The sequence below is a fragment of the Peromyscus leucopus genome, chromosome 23, assembly GCF_004664715.2.
Source record: "Peromyscus leucopus breed LL Stock chromosome 23, UCI_PerLeu_2.1, whole genome shotgun sequence".
Lineage (NCBI taxonomy): Eukaryota > Metazoa > Chordata > Mammalia > Rodentia > Cricetidae > Peromyscus > Peromyscus leucopus.
This window is the reverse complement of record NC_051082.1, coordinates 43,287,221-43,307,548: the sequence shown is the minus strand read 5'-3', so window position 1 is coordinate 43,307,548 and position 20,328 is coordinate 43,287,221. Positions and strand designations below refer to the sequence as shown.

The 20,328-nt window shown below is 37.9% G+C and overlaps 1 protein-coding gene across 2 annotated transcripts in view; it reads left to right on the top strand.

Annotated features, from left to right (window-relative positions):
• Window positions 1-20,328, top strand: part of LOC114684395 (cytochrome P450 3A13-like) — a 99,226-nt gene that overhangs the window by 61,568 nt on the left and 17,330 nt on the right. For both annotated transcript variants that reach the window (XM_037198477.1, XM_028858959.2), the window contains exons 5-9: window positions 3,183-3,296; window positions 3,553-3,641; window positions 4,253-4,401; window positions 10,239-10,366; window positions 11,578-11,644. In XM_037198477.1, coding sequence (XP_037054372.1) covers window positions 3,183-3,296; window positions 3,553-3,641; window positions 4,253-4,401; window positions 10,239-10,366; window positions 11,578-11,644 — 547 coding nt within the window. The remainder of the gene's footprint in view (window positions 1-3,182; window positions 3,297-3,552; window positions 3,642-4,252; window positions 4,402-10,238; window positions 10,367-11,577; window positions 11,645-20,328) is intronic.

Below are 20,328 nucleotides of genomic sequence, written 5' to 3'. Positions count from 1 at the left end.
CATGGGTTTTACTGGTGTCACTGGGGGCTGTTTTCTAAGCCAGGGGGCAGGAGAAGAGACAGCTAGCTGGTCTGTGGAGCTCCAGTGGCTTGGGGGATGGGCACAGGGTTTGCTCCTGGCATCTGCCCAATCTGAAGACAGGGACTTACCTGTTCCCAATCTGTGCAGTGTGTGCTTATGTCTTCAGTTTTCACTGGTGTCACAGTGGCAGTAAATGAAACTTCTAAGACAAACTCTGACAGCAGTGATCTGAAGGTATAAACATAAGAATTTAGAAGGCAATTAGATTACCATCACATTCCATTTTGTATCAACAACATTTGTGGTGATATTGTGTTCCCCAATATATTGTGCACACTATTAAACTTATCTTGGGTCAGACAACAGAATAGTCACGAGATAGACAGAGGCCAGAAAATGGTGGCACACACACCTTTAATTCTAGCATTCTGAAGGCAGAGATCCATCTAGATGTCTGTGAGTTCAAAGCTACACTGGAAACAGCGAGGCATGGTGACACATGCCTTTAATCCCAGAAAGTGGTTGCAGGAGGCAGAAAAGCATATAAGGTGTGAAGACCAGGAACCAGAGCCTTTAAAGCTTTTAGCATTTAGAAGCAGTTTAGCTGAGATCCATTTGGATGAGGACTCAGAGGCTTTCAGTTTGAGGAAACAAGATCAGCTGAGAAGGTGGTGAGGTAAGGTTAGCTGTGGCTTGTTTTGTTTCTCTAATCTTTCAGCATTTACCCCAATACCTGGATCCTGAGTATTTTATTAATAAGACCTTTAGAGATTCCTGCTACAAACAGTAGTTTGTACACTAGTGCCCATGACATGCTTTTTATCAGTTTTACAATAGTACATATGGAGAGATGGCTCAGATATTAAGAAAACTAACTGCTATTAGGGAAGACCAGGGTTCAATTCCTAGTATCCAAGTGGTACAAAAACTCATTTCTAAACCCAATTTCATTGGACCTGATGTCCCTTTCTGGGCATTTCAGGCACTACACATCTTTAGTACAGATGTGTTACAGATATACATGGAAAAATGCTCTTACAACTCTTACTAGCTCCACAGATAGGGGTGGTGACATCCCGAGCCTCTTTCCCATCTGTGCTGGATTTCTGAAATTAGATTGATCTTCTAGAGGTCTTGTGTGGGTAACCATAGCATCTGTGAGTCCATGTGAGTCATACCCATGTCACGCCCAGAGTCCAGCCCTTTGTGGCACTCCTCTGGCTCTAGCAGCCTTTTCACCATGTCTTCCACAGTGTTCCCTGAGACTTGGGTGTGAGCAGTTGCAAGTATTCTGTCACTTTCAGTGTCCTTAATTTTATGTGTATAATATTTGTTTGTTTCACACAGCTAATAACATACCTTGAATATGTAAATATTTCTATTTCCAATGAAATCTACATGCCTTTTAGTTGATCTTTTTTTCTCTGATTGCAATAGCTAGACACAAGGTTGAAATGTAGTAAAAGGTGAGAACAGATATTTTAAAATGGTTTCTTAATGTTAAAACCAGGCTTTCTTTCCAAGTGAGGTGTTGGATGAAGAGTTTGTTTGATGCAGTTTTTATCTTATATGTGAAGTTTTCCTCTCTCTATTACAATGTATTTATATCATTAAGAACTATTGAAATATTCCAAGTTAGAACCAAATACAGGGGCATATGGTGGAAGGAACTTTCCATTGGGAAAAAAGAATTACAGGAGCCTTTTGCTTTTATTTCAGAATTCACAATCAAGGAGAGATAGTTCCATGATATTTAATTAATGCTCAGGTGACTAATACCTAGTCCTTTAGTATTTGTGATAATCTAATGATTATTATGTCATGTCACTTCTTTTCAAAGTAGCTCAATCTGAAGGTGCTTGTATGTGAAAAGCTGGTCTAAGGAAAAGTTAACCAATATAGCCCTCTGTTGCTGAAAGTTTTCTTGTGTCCCTCCTAGTATGCAACTGCTCAGACCCAAGTAAACACACAGAGGCTTAATTTAATTAAAACTGCTCATCCATTAGATCAAGCCTACTACTGATTATCTTGTACACTTAAACTCAGCCCATTTCTGTTAATCTATGTATGTGTTGTCATGTGTTCCCAGTGGTGTCCCCCAACTCAGCCTTCCTATTCCCAGCATTCTCCTTGTCTGCTTATCCTGCCTATACTTCCTGTCTGGCTACTAGCCAATCAGAATTTTATTTATCAACCAAACAGAGCAACACATTCACAGCATGCAGAGCAATATCACCCATCAGCTCTCCTGTATGTACTCTATTGTTCTGCATTTTGGCAACATGAAACAAACCTAGACATAGTGAGCAAGACAAACCTCAGTTGAGAAAGGCATCTATCAGCTTACATGTAGAAAGGCTGTGGGTATTTTCTTAATTAGTGAATGAGCTCAACTCACTGTGGTTGGTGCCAAACCTGGGCAGTTAGTCCTGGGTTGTATTTGAAACTAGGCTGAGCAACCATAGTGAGCAAGCCAGTAAGAGGCATTCATCCAAAGCTTTGGCTTCCGTTCCTGCCTTCAGGTTCCTGTGTTAATTTCTCTCAGTGACAGACTGTGGCCTAAGATTGTAAAATTAATAAACCTTCTACATCACAAGTTGCTTTTGTTCATTGTTTTATCACAGCAATAGAAACCTAAGAAATCTATTTTTCTATACTAACTTGGAGAATAATTTTGGGTTCCTACCTGTCTTTTCACATAGAAAGCCTTTTTTTTTTCTACAGAGGGAATCATATTGAAATGAAGATTGTAATAAAATAGCTTTATCCCACACAGATGGCTGTATGTATCTTTAATTTTGAGGCATTTTACATATTTTATTTATTACGTATGTGTGCCTGTGTATATATGTGTACTGTATGTGTGCAAGTACTCACAGAAAACAGAAGAGGGCAACAGATACTCCGAATTGCAGTTACTAGTAGTTGTGAACCACCTAATGTGGTTGCTGGGAATTGAACCAGAGTCTTCCACAAGAGAAGCAAGTGGTGTTAACCACTGAGCCATTGTTCCAGTGCCAGTTTGAGGAAATAGCATGAAATCTGCCACCTAGAAGAGGGTTAATAGCTATTAAGGAATGTTGTCTATTTCATACAGGTTTTATAACTGTTAAGATAACAAGTCTAATGGAGAGCAAAATCTATTTTTCTTGGTATTGTAGTCTCTTGGCCCAGATGGATTTATGAAAAAAGGTATAGTAAGATCTGAGAATGAAGAATGGAAAAGAATTCGATCATTGCTGACACCAACGTTCAGCAGTGGAAAACTGAAGGATGTAAGTTAATGAAGAACATTTTATTGTAAATGTAATAGAATCTATTGGAGGACTGGTAGAAATAATATACTATTTAGAGAGCTGTTGCTTTGATCATTACATTGCTAAGGATGCTCTTTTTTTGTTTTGTTGTTGTGATTTATTCTTATATAGTACTTTTAAAATATTATGATCTTTTTATAACTTCAAAAGACTTGTTATTTGGGGACTCAGATGCTGCCATTTACCATGAGACTGTGTTGTGTTTTGTGCTTAGATGTTCCACATCATCCAAGAATATGGAGACGCACTGGTGAAAAACATGAGTCGGGAAGTAGCGAAGGGCAAGAATGTCACCATGAAAGAGTGAGTAGTGATGTATGCATTCGCTGGGGACTCTGAGCTCCATCTGGAGACCTCCCTCTGCCTGACAGGTAGCTAAAATTATTCCGGATCAAGAGTAAGGGAGAGGCATGAAGTTACCCTGCTGTGAATCATACATTAAGTAAAAGTTCCCACAATACCATTTGAGACTCTCTCCGTTGTGTACATGAGACAAAATTAGGTTACCTGTTGTCATCCTTTATGTTTTAGAAGACAGTTATGTAGTTTAGAATGAAAGAGTAATATTTAGGAAAGCTGAGGATGTGGGAATTAAGAAATGTGGAAGGAGGATTTATGTGCTACATCAGAGGTAATTGGTTTTACAAGAATATTATAGACGTAACTTTCAACAATGTAAATCATGAGGTTTTGCTGAGTGTCTTAGAAAAAATATCAGCAACAAACAAATTTCTTCTGCCTCTCTTTCATCCAACTAAAGAGGGAGAAGTTTCTGGAAATGGCATGGGTAGTAAAATCATGCTGAAAACACCATGATTGTAAACTCAGGCTTTGTTGATGATATTGCAGACTAATTGTCACATACCTCAGAGGTTGTGTGAGTAACACATTAACTTCTATGGTTCGCTACTCAGCGTCTTTGGGGCGTACAGCATGGATGTGATCACTGGTACCTTATTTGGAGTGAAGGTGGATTCCCTCAACAATCCCCAAGATCCCTTTGTGAGAAATACCAGAAAGCTTTTTGTAATTGATTTTTTCAATCCATTGATTTTCTTTCAAGGTATGTAGTCTATTTTCAACTATATTAAGATCTTAGATTTCTTTTTATTAGCATACAATGTAAAGAGGTCCTCATAGCATATCCATACTCAATTATTATCTCCCTCATCTTTTTTTAAGTGCTGCTATTTTATTTTGCTGAAGTTTTTTGCTTTTTTAAATTATAGTTTTATTATATATATACATATATATACATATATACATATACATATACATATTAATTTTACATATCACCCATGAATTCCCCTATCCTCTTTTCTCCTTTCCCCAGCCTTCCCTCCCCTAATACACCACATTCCCACCTCCTCCAATGCAAGATCTTCTTGGTGATTCATCACAGCCTGGTAGATTCAGGTGAGGCAGGTCCAGTCTCCTCCTCCTCCCTACACTAAGGCTGAACAAAGTGTCTCAGCATAGGTCCTAGGTGCAAGAAAGCAAGCTCATGTACTAAGGACAGTACCTGGTCCCACTGCCTGGTGGCCTCCAGAATAGTTCAAGCTAATGAACTGTCTCACTTATCCAGAGAGCCTGATCCAGTTTCATGGGGGTTCATCAGCTATTGGTTCATAGTTTATGTGTTTCCACTAGCTTGGCTATTTGTCCCTGTGCTTTTTCCAGTCATGGTCTCAATATTTCTTGATCATATAATCCCCCCTCTCTCTTACCGATTGGACTCCTGGAACTCCACTTGGGCCTTGGCCATGGATCTCTGCATCTGTTTACATTAGTCACCAGATGAGAGTTCTATCATGTCAGTTAGGCTGTTCGGCCATCTGATCACCAGAGTAGGTCAGCTTGGGCTTTCTCATGACCATTGCCAGTAGTCTATTGTGGAGGTATATTTGTGGATTTATGGGGACCTCTCTAGCACTTTGCTTCTTCCTATTCCTGTGGGATCTTCATTTATCATGGTATCCCTTTCCTTGTTATCCCACTATGTTCCTGATCCAGGTGGGACCACCAGATCCCTAAAGCTTTCTTTTCCCTGACCCTTGCCCTCCATTACCCCCTCACATCCAGTGTGCTCATGTAGATCTCATCCATTTCTCTGCCATTGTGTGATCCCTGTGTCTTTCTTAGGGTCCTCTTTACTAGGTAGCCTCCTAGAGTTGTGAGTTGCAGTCTGGTTATTTTGCTTTACATCTAGTATCCACTTATGTGTGAGTACATACCATGATTGTGTTTCTGAGTCTGGGTTAGCTCACTCAGGATGATTTTTTCTAGTTCCATCCATTTGCCTGCAAACCGCATGATGTCATTGTTTTTCTCTGTTGAGTAGTACTCCATTGTGTATATGTACCACATTTTATTTACCAATTCTTCAGTTGAAGGGCATCTAGGGTGGTTCCAGGTTCTGGCTACTGCAAATAATGCTGCAATAAACATAGTTGAGCATGTGCCTTTGTGGTATGATTGAGCATTCCTTGGGTATTTGCCCAAGAGTGTTATGCCTGTGTCTTCAGGGAGATTGATTCCCAGTTTTCTAAGATCCACAAATCCAGCCCTACAGAAAGCACTAGTAGGAAAATCACAACCTAAGGAAGGCAGATACACCCACAAAAATGCAGGCAATAGATAACCCCACAGCAGTAAACCTCAAAGAAGAGAAGTACACACACAAACATTACAACCAAGAGATAACAGGAATAAACAATCATTGGTCATTATTATCCATTAATATCAATGGACTTAATTCACCTATAAAAAGACACAGGTTAACAGAATGGATACAAAAGCAGGACCCATCTTTCTGCTGCATACAAGAAGCATACCTCATATTCAAAGATAAACACTACCTAAGCATAAAAGGCTGGGAAAAGTCTTTCCAATCAAATGATCTTAAGAAGCAAGCTGGTGTAGCCATCCTAATAACCAACAAAATAGACTTCAAACTAAAATCAATAAAAAGAGATCTAGAAGGACATTACATACCCTTCATAGGAAAGATGACACAAGATGAAGATTCAATCCTGAACATTTATGCCCCAAACACAAGGGCACCCACATATGTAAAAGAAACATTACTAAAGCTTAAATCAAATATAAAACCCTACACATTAATAGTGGAATACTTCAACACCCCACTCTTACCACTGGACAGATCTGCCAAATCGAAAATTAACAGACAAATATCTGCCTCATCTTACCTTCACTCTTGTATAATCTGTTTCTTTAATCACCCTTTGAATTTTAATATCACATGTGTTCATCCATGATTGCCAGATACTTGGTATTTTTTGATAGTTATGAAATAATCATGTGATTTCTGTCTTTGGGTCATTAATGTCATGATTTAGATTTATACATTTACATATATTGAATCATTCATCCAAATCTTGAAGGAAACTTGAATCCAAGTTAAATTAATGCCATCTATTGCCAATGTTTCTCTGGTTATTTTGTTATGGATAGTATATTTATTTTAAAAATGGATGTAGAAGTCACTCAAAATTATATTGCAGAATTTATTCTGTGACATAATAGCTGATAACATTTGTTTTATGAAATGGAGTGCACATATTGATGCATATATATTTGAGTAGCAATTTGTGTGGGTGGATGGTTTTCTTAAAGTGTAAAAAGTGATTTTCTACATCCATGTGTCTAGGTTTAATTTGATATTGGAATAGTGATGCATGCTTATTTCCTACATTGGTATTTGGTGTTTGGGTACATTTCTTAGTGTAAAGAAAAAGAATGCTTGCTAATCCAATCTGCTAGTCTGTGTAATATTTAGTTATCTTTTAGCTTAAAGACAGGTTCCATGTATTCATAACTGGTTTAGGACTGGCTACGTAGACAAGATTTTTTGAATTCCATAGTGATCTGCCTGCCTCTGGCTCTTGAATGTTGAGATTAAATCACTATATTTACCCTTAGTCTGTTTCCTTTGATAAAGGAATATAGACTTTTAATATCGAGACTTCTTATTGAAAGAATTGCAAAGATTCCTGACATTTTATTGTTTTTCTCCTGTCTGGTATGGTCTTGGCCCTCTTTTCTTAACAGGTGTCTTAGTATCATTATTTTTCCTCTAGCCCTTTGGCTGTATTTACTTTTTTCTTCAGTCCAATCCAAACTTTACATTATGTAATGCAAGCAGAATTCATTGTGAAAAATTCTATAGGATGAGATAGCATGGATAGATCTTTTTCTCCTGTGATTATAATAAATAGGAATTTAATATATATCACATATTGTTCAGTAGCACTTATTTTCCAAACATGAAATACAAATTTCTATGCTATCCGGGCATTTTTTTTCAATTTTGATGTTTAGGAGTTATGCTCATAGACCTGTCTTTATATGTGACTTTGTCCTTCTTCTCAAAGCTTCCAGTATACTTTCTTTATTCTCTGTATTCACATTTATTTTTAATGTATAATGGGAAGTTTCTTCTCTGGTCTTTTTTCATCTGTTTTATACTTTTTATCTATTTTGGATCTTGATGAACATTTCTTTCAATCAGCCTGGAACTCCAGTTCTACGATTTTATTGATAATATTTTCTTGACATGGAATTCTTGTCATTGCTCTATGCTGGACGTCATAGACTTTTTTTCTTATATAGTCAAAACTTAGAAATGTTTAACAAAGTGATCACTGTTAATGACTGAATGATCTTATTATTCTGCCTTGTCTTCATGCCCTCACATTCTGTCTTCTCTGTGATCCACTCTATTTCTGATCCTTTCCACAGAAATTTGTATTTGACTTAGTGAAACTTTAATTTCTGTCATCATTTCATTTTGTTTTTCTTCTGTATATCTATCTCTTTAGCAAATTCCATCTTAATATGTAGATTCAATTTCCTTATTTCTTTCATCTTTTGGTGTTTCCTTGGGATTAATTCAGGAGACAGTCATGTGTTCATCTTTCTCCCTTCATTTGGAGTTTTTTCAATGTTCAGGAAAGACTTGCCTGTAGTAGGGTTGAAATGATGTTTTCTTCTCTTAGGCTTGTGTTTAGGGCTCCAATCTCTTCTCCCAGTGATCCTTATCAATCATCAAATCCTTTATGAAATTAGTGTAGCAGTTGACTTCAAAGGAGTCATTAATCATTCTTTAAGGACTAACTGTATTATGGAGAAAAGGAATACTCCATTCTCTCTATACTGACAAGTTACATGTTGTGGATATAAGTAGAAATAAAGGGGAAGCATAGGAAATAAGTCATGGAGGGATTAGCAATTAATGAGTGTTACTAAGTGGGACCTAGAAGAGTGGCAAAAACATCATGATAGAGTAGAATCTGGGAGTACAGAAAGATGTCACAGTTTGGGTTAAAGGTAAACTGGAAAAAGAGAGGTAAGACTATGCAGTCATATCATGTAGAACAGTCCTATCTCTCATGAAACTGAGCCACAGAAGTCCTGTAACCAGGACAGTCTGTGTTACTAAGATGGAAGAAATGATAAATGAAAACATTTTCAAAAGCAAAAAATTACATAAGATGTGAATATTGAGAAACTGGGCTTGCCTTCCTACATGGACCTTGGGTGTGGTATAAAAAAGGAATAGCTGTAGGAGGAAATGCAATTGAGTGGATCTATTGGATAATAGGGGTAATTGCCCTGAATATTGGGTTATCTCATCACTGGGAGAGCCTCTGCATTGTTCTCCCCAAAAATCCTCTCTCCATAATATTCTTTATGTTGAGTTTCAGCATCAAGTTCTTCCTGGACCATTCCCCATGACTTCAATAGGGGATGATGGACCCGTGTACAGTGGTTGGACCATGATTATTTAATTTGATTATTTTGTAAATGGTGTTTTCTTTATAATCATTGGTATTATTTGTTACATTAGATATGAAAACACTAAAGTATAAGAACAGGACTGTGTCAATATTGTTGAGGAATATTTTTAATCCCTACAGTAGGGCAATAGAAGTGGGAAGAATTCAGTTCTTGCCCCATCCTACATTAAATCAAGATTCTTCCTCAAACCCAAATGCTACAGTTGGAGTTTTATGACATGGTGCTTGGCTAGTATGTAAAAGGCTATGACTTTCATCACCAACACTGCAATTTTTCTTAATATTTAAACAGATTCTATTTACTAATCAAGTCTGCTTTCAAATGTGTGTTTCTTTGACTCAGCCTCCAGAGCAGACAAATGCAATTTATTTTCATGTATGTTTTATGTATTAATGCTGTAGCACAAAAGATACATACATGCACCTGCTTTTTGGTTCTAATCACGGAGTAGAAGTAATGATAGAGTGAGAAAACTCTCATTGTCTAAGTAAAGACTCACTCTTTCAATTTCTATGTTGGCTCTTAGTTTTATGTGAAATTTTTCAAAATACTCCATCTCTGCTTGCTTTTGTGATTTGGGTTTATTCTGTGTTGTGCCTCATTGGGTAGCCTACAAAAGCATTCTTTTCATGTTTCTGCATTCCATTGGTAAGTGTTTTACTGATAATATACCTTTGGTATATTTAAGTCACATTTCTACACATGTATCTATCCCAAAATATATTCTGATGTTAGTAACAGTGCAGTAGAATCAACCAGATTCAATTCTCCACTTTCCTCTACTTTTATAAGTTTTAGAAATGCCTGTGAAGAACTGGTAAGAATTATCTGATAAATATTTCATAGAATTTGCACTCTGAATCTTCCTGGAGCTGAACTCTTCTTTTTGTGTTTTTATTTAAAATTCAATTACTTTTAGGAGTGATACACTATCTATATTTTGCAATTAACTGATTTCTACAATAATTATTCCTGTGGTTTCGATATTTCACTTAAATTGTTGAAATTTTGCAATTGATGAATAAAATAACTGTCAAAAGCTTACATTTTTATTTTAATAATTTTTTCTTTTCCCTACAGCGCTCTTTCCATTCCTTTCCAGAATATATAACAAATTAAACATCTGCATGTTCCCCAGTGATGCTACATCATTTTTTAAGAAATTTATAGAAAAGACCAAAAAAGATCGACTTGAAAATACCCAAGAGGTAAAATATGAAAAAGTTTATTTTATTCCTATGGTAATGATTTCAAAAGACACACATTCCTGATAGAAATCCCTCTTCAGATATGTGATATATTTGGTTTGTTCAATTTGTAATATGCCTAGAATTTTGCCAATATCTTTGAGCATTGAGATTGCCACTTGTATAACTCAGTATTGCTTTATACAGCATACATGCTGGATTAAGTATAAGGATGTTGGCAGAAAAAATGCTGACAGAAGGCTGTCAGAGTGTCAGCATCATGTCTGAGGTGGTGCCATTGATTCTTTGCTAGTATTCTGGGGTTTGTAATATTTGTAGTTGTGGTTTCTTGAAAGAAATTGACTCCAAAGGGAGTAGCACTATTAGGAGGTGTGTTTTTTTGGAGTAGGAGTGGCCTTATTGGAGGAAGTGTGTCACTGTGTAGGTGGGCTTTGATCTCATATATGCTTAAGCCATGCCCAGTGTCTCAGACCACCTCTAGTTGCCTGACAAGGTATAAGAACTCTTAGCTACCTTTGTAGCATCATGTCTGCCTGTATACTGCCTTGCTTTCTGCCATGACGCTAATGGACTAAACTTCCAAACTGTAAGTGAGCCCCTGGAGTTAAATGTTTTTATTTATAAGAGTTGCCAAAGTAATGGTGTCTCTTCACAGCAATAGCAACTCTAAGAGAGTAGGCAATCACATGAAACCTAGCAATCAGTTCAAGAAACATCAGTTGATGAGTTTGAGATATTGGAAAACAGTATGTCAAGGAGAAGAAACTACAACCATCCAGCCAGGAGTCTGTCATCAATAGCCACAGATGCTTAGAATGAGGAAAAGCTATGAGAAATGGTGTTGGACATGGCAGCATGATACACTACTCTGATAGCCTTTTAAAAAAGATATTTTTTCATGACAAGGTCTCTCTGAGTAAAACTGGCTATCCTGGAACCCATTTTATAGACCAGGCTGGACTCAAACTCAAAGATGAGCCTGCCTCCTAAAGTGCTGTTATGAAAGTGTGTGCCATCACAACTGGCCTTATGATGAACTTTTTGTTCCTGCAAACCTATGGGTCAGTGTTTTGTGTTACTAGTAATTCAGACAACATTAGCTGAATTCTTGAATGAGCTATTTCCTCACATGAGAGTTAAACTTCTACATTTCATATTTATTTTTGCCCTGAAACCCACTTTCTGTTTTTAAATTTTCTTTATCCTTTTAGCACCGAGTGGACTTTCTTCAGCTGATGATGAACTCCCAGAATTCCAAAGACACGGATTCCCATAAACGTAACTAAGTATAATTTAGGGTCTAAAGCGAATGCACAGAGGAAGGGACTAATTCTTGACATGTAAAGGAGTCATTCATGCAGGAAAAGCTTCCTACTAATTCACAGAAATGCTTTTTTTTGTTTTTTTTTGACACAGGGTTTCTCTATGTAGCTTTGTGCCTTTCCTGGAACTCGCTTTGTAGACCAGGCTGGCCTCGAACTCACAGAGATCCGCCTGGCTCTGCCTCCCGAGCGCTGAGATTAAAGGCATACGCCACCACCGCCAGTCTCAGAAATGCTTTTATAGGAAGCAGCCTGAGGCACTTTCTAAAATCATGGTGTATATGCATACAGAATATATTATGTTTATTGTATCTTCCCTCTGTGACTGACAAGCCACAACCATGAAATCTCATCTACACGGCTAACTAATCAAGACCTGAATTCACCCAACAACAGTTGACATTCCAACATAGATGTGGAAAATTTGATGAGAACTCAGCCATATATGAAGAGATCCAGGTAGTTCAGGTCATCTGAGAGAGAGAAAAAAATAAATAGTCTTTCCAAGGCATGAGTCCCTGATTGTTTGTCCAATACTAAGTTGCCAACACAGAAACAGGCACAAGTAGGCTAAACTGAGTAGATTCAGTAGGTTATATTTATGACTATTTATTTGTGTATGTAATAAAAATATTTAAAGAAGAGCCCCTAAATTTGAGAGTGAGTGGAGGTTTAGCATGGGAAGGCTAGGAGGAAGGACACAGAGAGGGTAATGAAATAATTATATATATATATATATATATATATATATATATATATATATATATATTTTTTTTTTTCTTCTTGATGAAAATGGCTTGTGGCTAAGTGGTTTTTTTTTCATTTTTTAAATTTATTTATTAAATTTAATTTTACATATCAGCTATGGATTCCCTTGTTCTCCCCTCTCCCACCCAACTCCCTGCCTTCCCCCTAGCCCACCCCCATTTCCATCTCCTTCATGGCAAAGAATCACCAGAGGATTGAGTTCAACCTGGTAGATTCAGTCCAGGCAGGTCCAGTCCCCTCCTCCCAGGGTGAGCCAAGTGTCCCTGTATAAGCCCCAGGTTCCAAACTGCCAGCTCATGCACTGAGGACAGAACCCACTCCCACTGTCTGGATACCTCCCAAGCAGATCAAGCTAATCAACTGTCTTATTTATCCGGAGGGCCTCATCCAGTTGGGGGCTCCTCAGCTATTGGTTCATAGTTCATGTGTTTCCTTTCGTTTGGCTATTTGTCCCTGTGCTTTATCCAACCTTGCTCTCAACAATTCTCGGTCATATAAACCCTCCTCTTTTTCACCAATTGGACTCCAGGAGCTCCACCTGGGGCCTGACCATGGATCTCTGCATCCAGTTCCCTCAGTCATTGGATGGGGTTTCTAGCATGACAATTAGGATGTTTGGCCAGGTGGCCTTCAAATACTTCAGAGATCTATTCAGAGGGCCTGATCCAGTTGGGGAGCCTTCAGCCATTGGTTCATAGTTCATGTGTTTCCATTCATTTGGCTGTTTGTCACTGTGCTTTATCCAACCTTGGTTTCAACAATTCTTGCTCATATAAACCCTTCTTTCTTGCGAATTGGATTCCAGGAGCACCACCCTGGGCCTAGCCCTGGGTCTCTGCATCCAGATTCCTCAGTCCTTGGATGGGGTTTCTAGCATGACTATTAAGGTGTTTGGCCATCCCATCACCAGAGTAGGTCAGTTCCAGCTGTCTCTCAACCATTGCCAGCAGTCTTTTGTGGGGGTATCTTTGTGGATTGCTGTCGGCCTCTCTAGCACTTTGTTTCTTCCCTTTCTCATATGGTCTTCATTTACCATGGTCTCCTATTCCTTGTTCTCCCTCTCAGTTCTTGATCCAGCTGGGATCTCTCGATCCCCAAACTCTCTTTCCCTTGACCCTCGCCCTTCATTATTCCCACTCATGTCCAGGCTGTTCATGTAGATCTCAGCCATTTCTCCATTATTGGGCCATCCTCATGTCTTTCTTGGGGTACTGTTTTCCAGGTAGCCTCCCTGATGTTGTAAGTAGCAGTCCAGTCATCCTTGTTCAACCTCTAGTATCCTCCTATGAGTGAGTACATTCCATATTTGTATTTCTGAGTGTGGGTTACCTCACTCAGGATGATTTCTTCTAGATCCATGCATTTGCCTGCAGACCTCATGATGTCATTGTTTTTCTCTGCTGAGTAGTATTCCATTGTGTATATGTGCCACATTTTATTTTTCCATTCTTCAGTTGAAGGGCATTTAGGTTGTTTCCAGGATTTGGCTATTACAAACAATACTGATATGAACATAACTGAGCAAGTGCTCTTGTGGTATGATTGAGAATTTCTTGGGTATATGCCCAAGAGTGGTATAGCTGGATCTTGGGGGAGATTGATTCCCAATTTTCTAAGAAAGTGCCATATTGATTTCCAAAGTGGTTGTACAAGATTGCAGTCTCACCAGCAGTGGAGGAGAGTTTCCCTAGTTCCACATACTCTCCATTATAAAGTGTCTTCAGTGTTTTTGATCTTAGCCATTCTGACAGGCATAAGGTGGTTTCTCAGAGTTGTTTTGATTTGCATTTCCCTGAGGATTAGGGATGTTGAGAAATTCCTTAAATGTCTTTCAGCCATTTGAGTTTCCTCTGTTGACAATTCTCTATTTAGTTCTAAAGCCCATATCTTAATTGGACTGTTGGTCATTTTGATGTCTAATTTCTTGAGTTCCTTATATATTCTGGATATCAGTCCTCTGTCACATGTGGGGTTGGTGAATATCTTTTCCCATTCTGTAGGCTGTCACTTTGCCTTGTTGACCATATCCTTTGCTCTACAAAAGCTTCTCAGTTTCAAGAGGTCCCATTGATTGATTGTTTCTCTCACTGTCTATGCTACTGGTGTTATGTTTAGGAAGTGATCTCCTATGCCAATGTGCTCAATACTACTTCCTACTTTCTATTCTAGCAGGATCAGAGTAGCTGGATTTATGTTGAGGTCCTTGATCTACTTGGACTTAAGTTTTATGCACAGTGACAGATATGGATCTATTTGTAGCCTTCTACATGTTGAAATCCAGTAATGCCAGCACCATTTGTTGAAGATGCTTTCTTTTTTCCATTGTACACTTTTGGCTTCTTTGTCAAAAATTATATGTTCATAGGTGTGTGGGTTAATGTCAGGGTCTTCAATTCGATTCCATTGGTCCACATGTCGGTATTTTTGCCAATACCAAGCTGTTTTTATTACTGTAGCTCTATAGTAGAGCTTGAAGTCAGGGATTGTGATGCCTCCAGAGGTTGTTTTATTGTACACGATTCTTTTGGCTATTCTGGGTTTTTTGTTTTTCCATATGAAGTTGAGTATTATTCTTTCCAGCTCTGTGAAGAATTGTGTTAGTATTTTGATGGGGATTGCATTGAATCTGTAGATTGCTTTTGGTAAAATTGCCATTTTTACTATGTTGGTTCTGCCTATCCATGAGCATAGGAGATCTTTCCATTTTCTGCAATCTTCTTCAATTTCTTTTTTCAGGGACTTAAAGTTCTTGTCATATATGTTCTTCACTTGCTTGGTTAGTGTTACTCCAAGGTATTTTATGTCATTTGTGGCTATTGTAAAGAGTGACATATCTCTGATTTCCTTCTTAGCTTCTTTGTCCATTGTATATAGGAAGGCTACTGATTTTTTTGAGTTGATCTTGTTTCCTGCTATGTTGCTGAAGGTGTTTATAAGCTTTGTCAGTTCCTGGGGGGAATCTTTCTGGTCACTCAAGTATACTATCATGTCATCTGCAAATAGGGAAAGCTTAACTTCTTCCTTTCCTATTTGTATCCCCTTAATCTCCTTATGTTGTCTTATTGCTCTGGCTAGAACTTCAAGTACTATATTGAATAAGTATGGGGAGAGCAGACAACATTGCCTCGTTCCTGATTTTAGTGGAATTGCTTTGTGTTTCTCTCCATTTAGTTTGATGTTGGCTGTTGGATTGCTGTAAATTGCTTTTATCCCTGTATTCCTAATCTTTCCAAGACTTTTATCATGAAGGGATGTTGGATTTTGTCAAATGCCTTTTCTGCATCGAGTGAGATGATCACATGGTTTTCTTCTTTGAGTTTGTTTATATGGTGTATTACATTGACAGACTTTCATTTGTTGAAACACCCTTGCATCCCTGGGATGAAGCCTACTTGATCATGGTGGATAATTGTTCTGATGTGTTCTTGGAGTCTGTTTGCCAGTATTTTATTGAGTATTTTTGTATCAATGTTCATGAAGGAGATCAGTCTGTAGTTCTCTTTCTTTGTTGTATCCTTGTTTGGTTTAGGAATCAGGGTAATTGTAGCCTCATAGAAGGAGTTTGGTAATGTTCCTTCTGTTTCTATTATGTGGAACAATTTAGACAGTATTGGTATTAACTCTTCTTTGAAGATCTGGTAGACTTCTGCACTGAAACCGTCTGGTCCTGGACTTTTTTTGGTTGGGAGACTTTTAATGACTGTTTCTATTTTCTTAGGGGTTATTAAACTATTTAAATAGTTTATCTGGTCTTGATTTAACTTAGGTATGTTGTATTTATCCAGAAAATTATTCAATTCTTTTAGATTTTCCAGTTTTGTGGAGTAGAGGTTTTTGAAATATGACCTGATTATTCTTTGGATTTACTCAATGTCTGTTGTTATGTCCCCCTTTTCATTTCTGGTTTCGTTGATTTGGATTCTCTCTCTCTGTCTTTTGGTTAGTTTGGATAGGGGCTTGTCTATCTTGTTGATTTTCTCAAAGAACCAACTCTTTGTTTCATTAATTTTTTTGTATTGTTCTCTTAGTTTCTATTTTATTGATTTCACCTCTCACTTTGATAATTTCCTGGTGTCTCTTCTTCCTGGGAGACTTTGCTTCTTTCTTGTTCTAGAGCTTTCAGGTATGCTGTTAAGTCACTAGTGTGAGATTTCTCCAACTTCTTTATGTGGGCATTTAGTGGTATGAATTTCCCTCTTAGCACTGCTTTCATAGTGTCCCATAAGTTTGGGTATGTGGTGTCTTCATTTTCGTTGATCTCTAGGAAGTCTTTATTTCTTTTTTTATTCATTCTTTAACCCATTGGTGATTCAGTTGAGCATTATTCAGTTTCCATGAGATTTTAGGTTTTCTGTAGTTTTTGTTGTTGTTAAAATCTAACTTTAAACCATGGTGGTCTGATAGAACACAGGAGGTTATTCACAATGTTTTGTATATGTTGAGGTTTGCTTTGTGGCCAAGTATGTGGTAAATTTTAGAGAAACTTCCATGGGGTGCTGAGAAGAAGTATATTCTTTCTTGTTAGGATGGAATATTCTGTAGATATCTATTAGGTTTTTTTGTGTCATGACATCAGTTAAGTCCTTTATTTCTCTGTTAAGTTTCGATTTGGGAGATCTGTCCATTGGTGAAAGTGGGGTGTTGAGATCTCCCACTATTAATGTGTGGGGTTTTATATGTGGTTTAAGCTTTAGTAATGTTTCTTTTACATATGTGGGTGCCCTTGTGTTTGGGGCATAAATGATCAGAATTGAAACTTCATCTTGGTGGATCTTTCCTGTGATGAGTATGTAATGCCCTTCTCGATCTCTTTTGATTAATTTTAGTTTGAATTCTATTTTCCTGGATATCCGGATGGCTAGACCTACTTGTTTCTTAAGACCGTTTGATTGGAAAGTCTTTTCCCAGCCTTTTATTCTTAGGTAGTGTCTGTCTTTGAATTTGAGATGTGTTTCTTTTATGCAGCAAAAAGATGGGTCTTGCTTTCGTATCCATTCTATAAGCCTATGTCTTTTTATAGGTGAATTAAGTCCATTGATATTAAGGGATATTAATGACCAGTGATTGTTAATCCCTGTTATTTTTTGGTGGTAGTGTGTGTGTACTTCTATTCTTTGGGGTTTACTATTGTGGCTTTATCTATTGCCTGTGTTTTTGAAGGTGTATCTGACTTCCTTAGGTTGGAATTTTCCTTCTAGTGCTTTCTGTAGGGCTAGGTTTGTGGATAAGTATTGTTTAAATCTGGCTTTTTCTTGGAATGTCTTGTTCATTCCGTCTATGATGATTGAAAGTTTTGCTGGGTATATTAGTCTGGGCTGACATCCATGGTCTCTTAGTGTCTGCATTACATCTGTCCAGATCCTTCTGGCTTTCAAAGTCTCCATTGAGAAATCGGGTGTTATTCTCATGGGTTTGCATTTATATGTCACTTGGCCATTTTCCTTTGCTGCTCTTAATATTCTTTCTTTATTCTGTACGTTTAGTTGTTTAATTATTATGTGGTGAGGGGACTTTTTTGGGGGGTCTAGTCTGTTTGGTGTTCTATTGGCTTCTTGTATCTTCATAGGCATTTCTCTCTTTAAGTTGGGAAAGTTTTCTTCTATGATTTTGTTGAATATATTTTCTGTGGCTTTGAGTTGGTATTCTTCTCCTTCTTCTGTCCCTATTATTCGTAGGTTTGGTCTTTTCATGGTGTCCCAAATTTCTTGGACATTTTGGTTCATGACTTTGTTGGCTTTAGTGTTTTCTTTGACTGATGAATCTATTCCTTCTACTGTTGCTTCAAAGCCAGATATCCTCTCTTCCATCTCTTGCATTCTGTTGGTTATACTTGCATCTGAAGTTTCCGATAGTTCACTCAGATTTTCTATTTCCAGCATTCCCTCTGTTTGTGTCTTCTTCATTGTTTCTATTTCCCTTTTCAGGTCTTGGATTGTTTCCTTTATTTGTTTCATTGCTTTTTCATGATTTTCTTTCAGCACTTTATTGTTTTCTTCCAGGACTTTATTGTTTTCTTCTAATTTGTTTGTCCTTTCCTCTAGTTGTTTATAGCGTTCTTACCATTTTTTTGTCTTTTCCTCTACACAAGCCTCTACCTTTTTCATGATGTTATTCATAAGGCTGTTTTCTTCTGCTTTTTCCAAATTTTGATGTTCAGGTCTAGATGTTGGAGGCGTTTTAGGTTCTGGTGGTGCTGTATTGCTCTTCATTTTGTTGTATGTACTTTTTCCTTGATGTCTGCCCATCTCCTTGTGGTTTGTTCTTGGTCTTATCAGCCCACTTGGTTCAGACAGAGCTGACAGATTCAGGACATCTCTCTCTGTTGTCCAAATGGGAGCTCTCTTGTCCAAATGGGAACTCCAGGGCAGGATGGGAGCTCTTATCCAGACAGGAAGTCTGGGGCAGGGTGGGTGTGCTTGTCCAGAAGGGAAGTCCAGGGCATGATGGGAACTCTTGTCCAGAAGTGAAGTCCAGTACAGGATGGGAGCTGGGGGCCGGTCTCTAAATCTCAGGAAGCTGCTGGGGTGGATGGGTGTCGGGGCAGAGCGTGGGGATTGCAGGGTCTGCCAGGGGGCTTGGAGAAGGGGATCCTTCTCCGTGGGGATAGAAGGGAACCTGCCCGTTGGCCAGAATCTGGGGCCAAGTTGGGCATGTCTTCCCCGGAATGCCTGTTGCCCTGCGATGGGGTCTGGGCTGGGAATAATTATATTTTAATGAAACTTTTAAGATCAGAAGGTCTGTTATAAGCATTGCTTTTATACTCTAATTGTCTTCATTGATGTGTGGGTCACATCATCAGTCAAATGGTGATTCTCTGCCTCAGGCTGTGCCACTGAATCAGAACCTCTACTTGCAAATCTGCTTCCAGAGTACCCAATCAAGAATCAGAGTATCTAAATAGCAACTTTCACTGTGGTTCATGCATTGGAAGTGTGTTCACTAGCTTAAGGGACTGTGGAAATTTATTTTTCCTTTCACAATAACACAGTACATTTAAGAAGAAAAATCCCAGTGTCTACAATGTATTTCTTCTTCATTCTTTTACTCACTGTGGCTGGGTGTAGTATTTCACAGTAATGCTTCTTTCCATACATTGGTACTACAATATGTGTTTTGGAAATTTTAATTAATTAATTTAATAGTTAATCCTACATTTGAAGTCAATGCCCTATTTTTGTTATTTTCTACTACTAAATAATTTATTAAATTAAATATGTTTTGATCATATTCTTCCTCTCTTTAAAGGCCTCCCTCCACCGAGCAAAGTTTAAGTTCTTTTTCAAAAGCAAACAAAAGCCCAATACAACAGAAAATTTCTCAATACAAAGGAGAAAACACAAAACAGTACCCAAAACAAACACTAAAATGTAACTAAATAAAAGTACACACACACACACACACACACACACACACACACACAAACTCTGGACTCCATAATATATTGGGCAATGACTGCTGAGAATGAAGCCTGTCCTGGAGTGGTTGATATTCCCAGTGTCACTCCATTTGGAAAGAAACCTGGTTTCCGCTCTCCAAAGACACATAAAAGACCACTCAGTTGTTTCTCTTTTCTCCAATGACTAGGTTTTCATTTATGTACTCATTTTCTAATATAACAAAATAAAATATAGAAAGACAAAAACTAATATATCAAAGCTGGGGAAGAAAAACTAACAGAAGAAAAGAGTCGAAAACAAGATGCAAGAATCAGAGACCCAGTCATTTGCACACTCAAGAATAACATAGAAACACTGGGATCCAAAATACATACACAGAGGACCTGTAGATACCTGCAAAGACCCTATTCATGCTTCTTCAGTCTCTTGGTGTTCATGACATTTCATCATGTTGAATTGGAGTTTTGTATTCTTG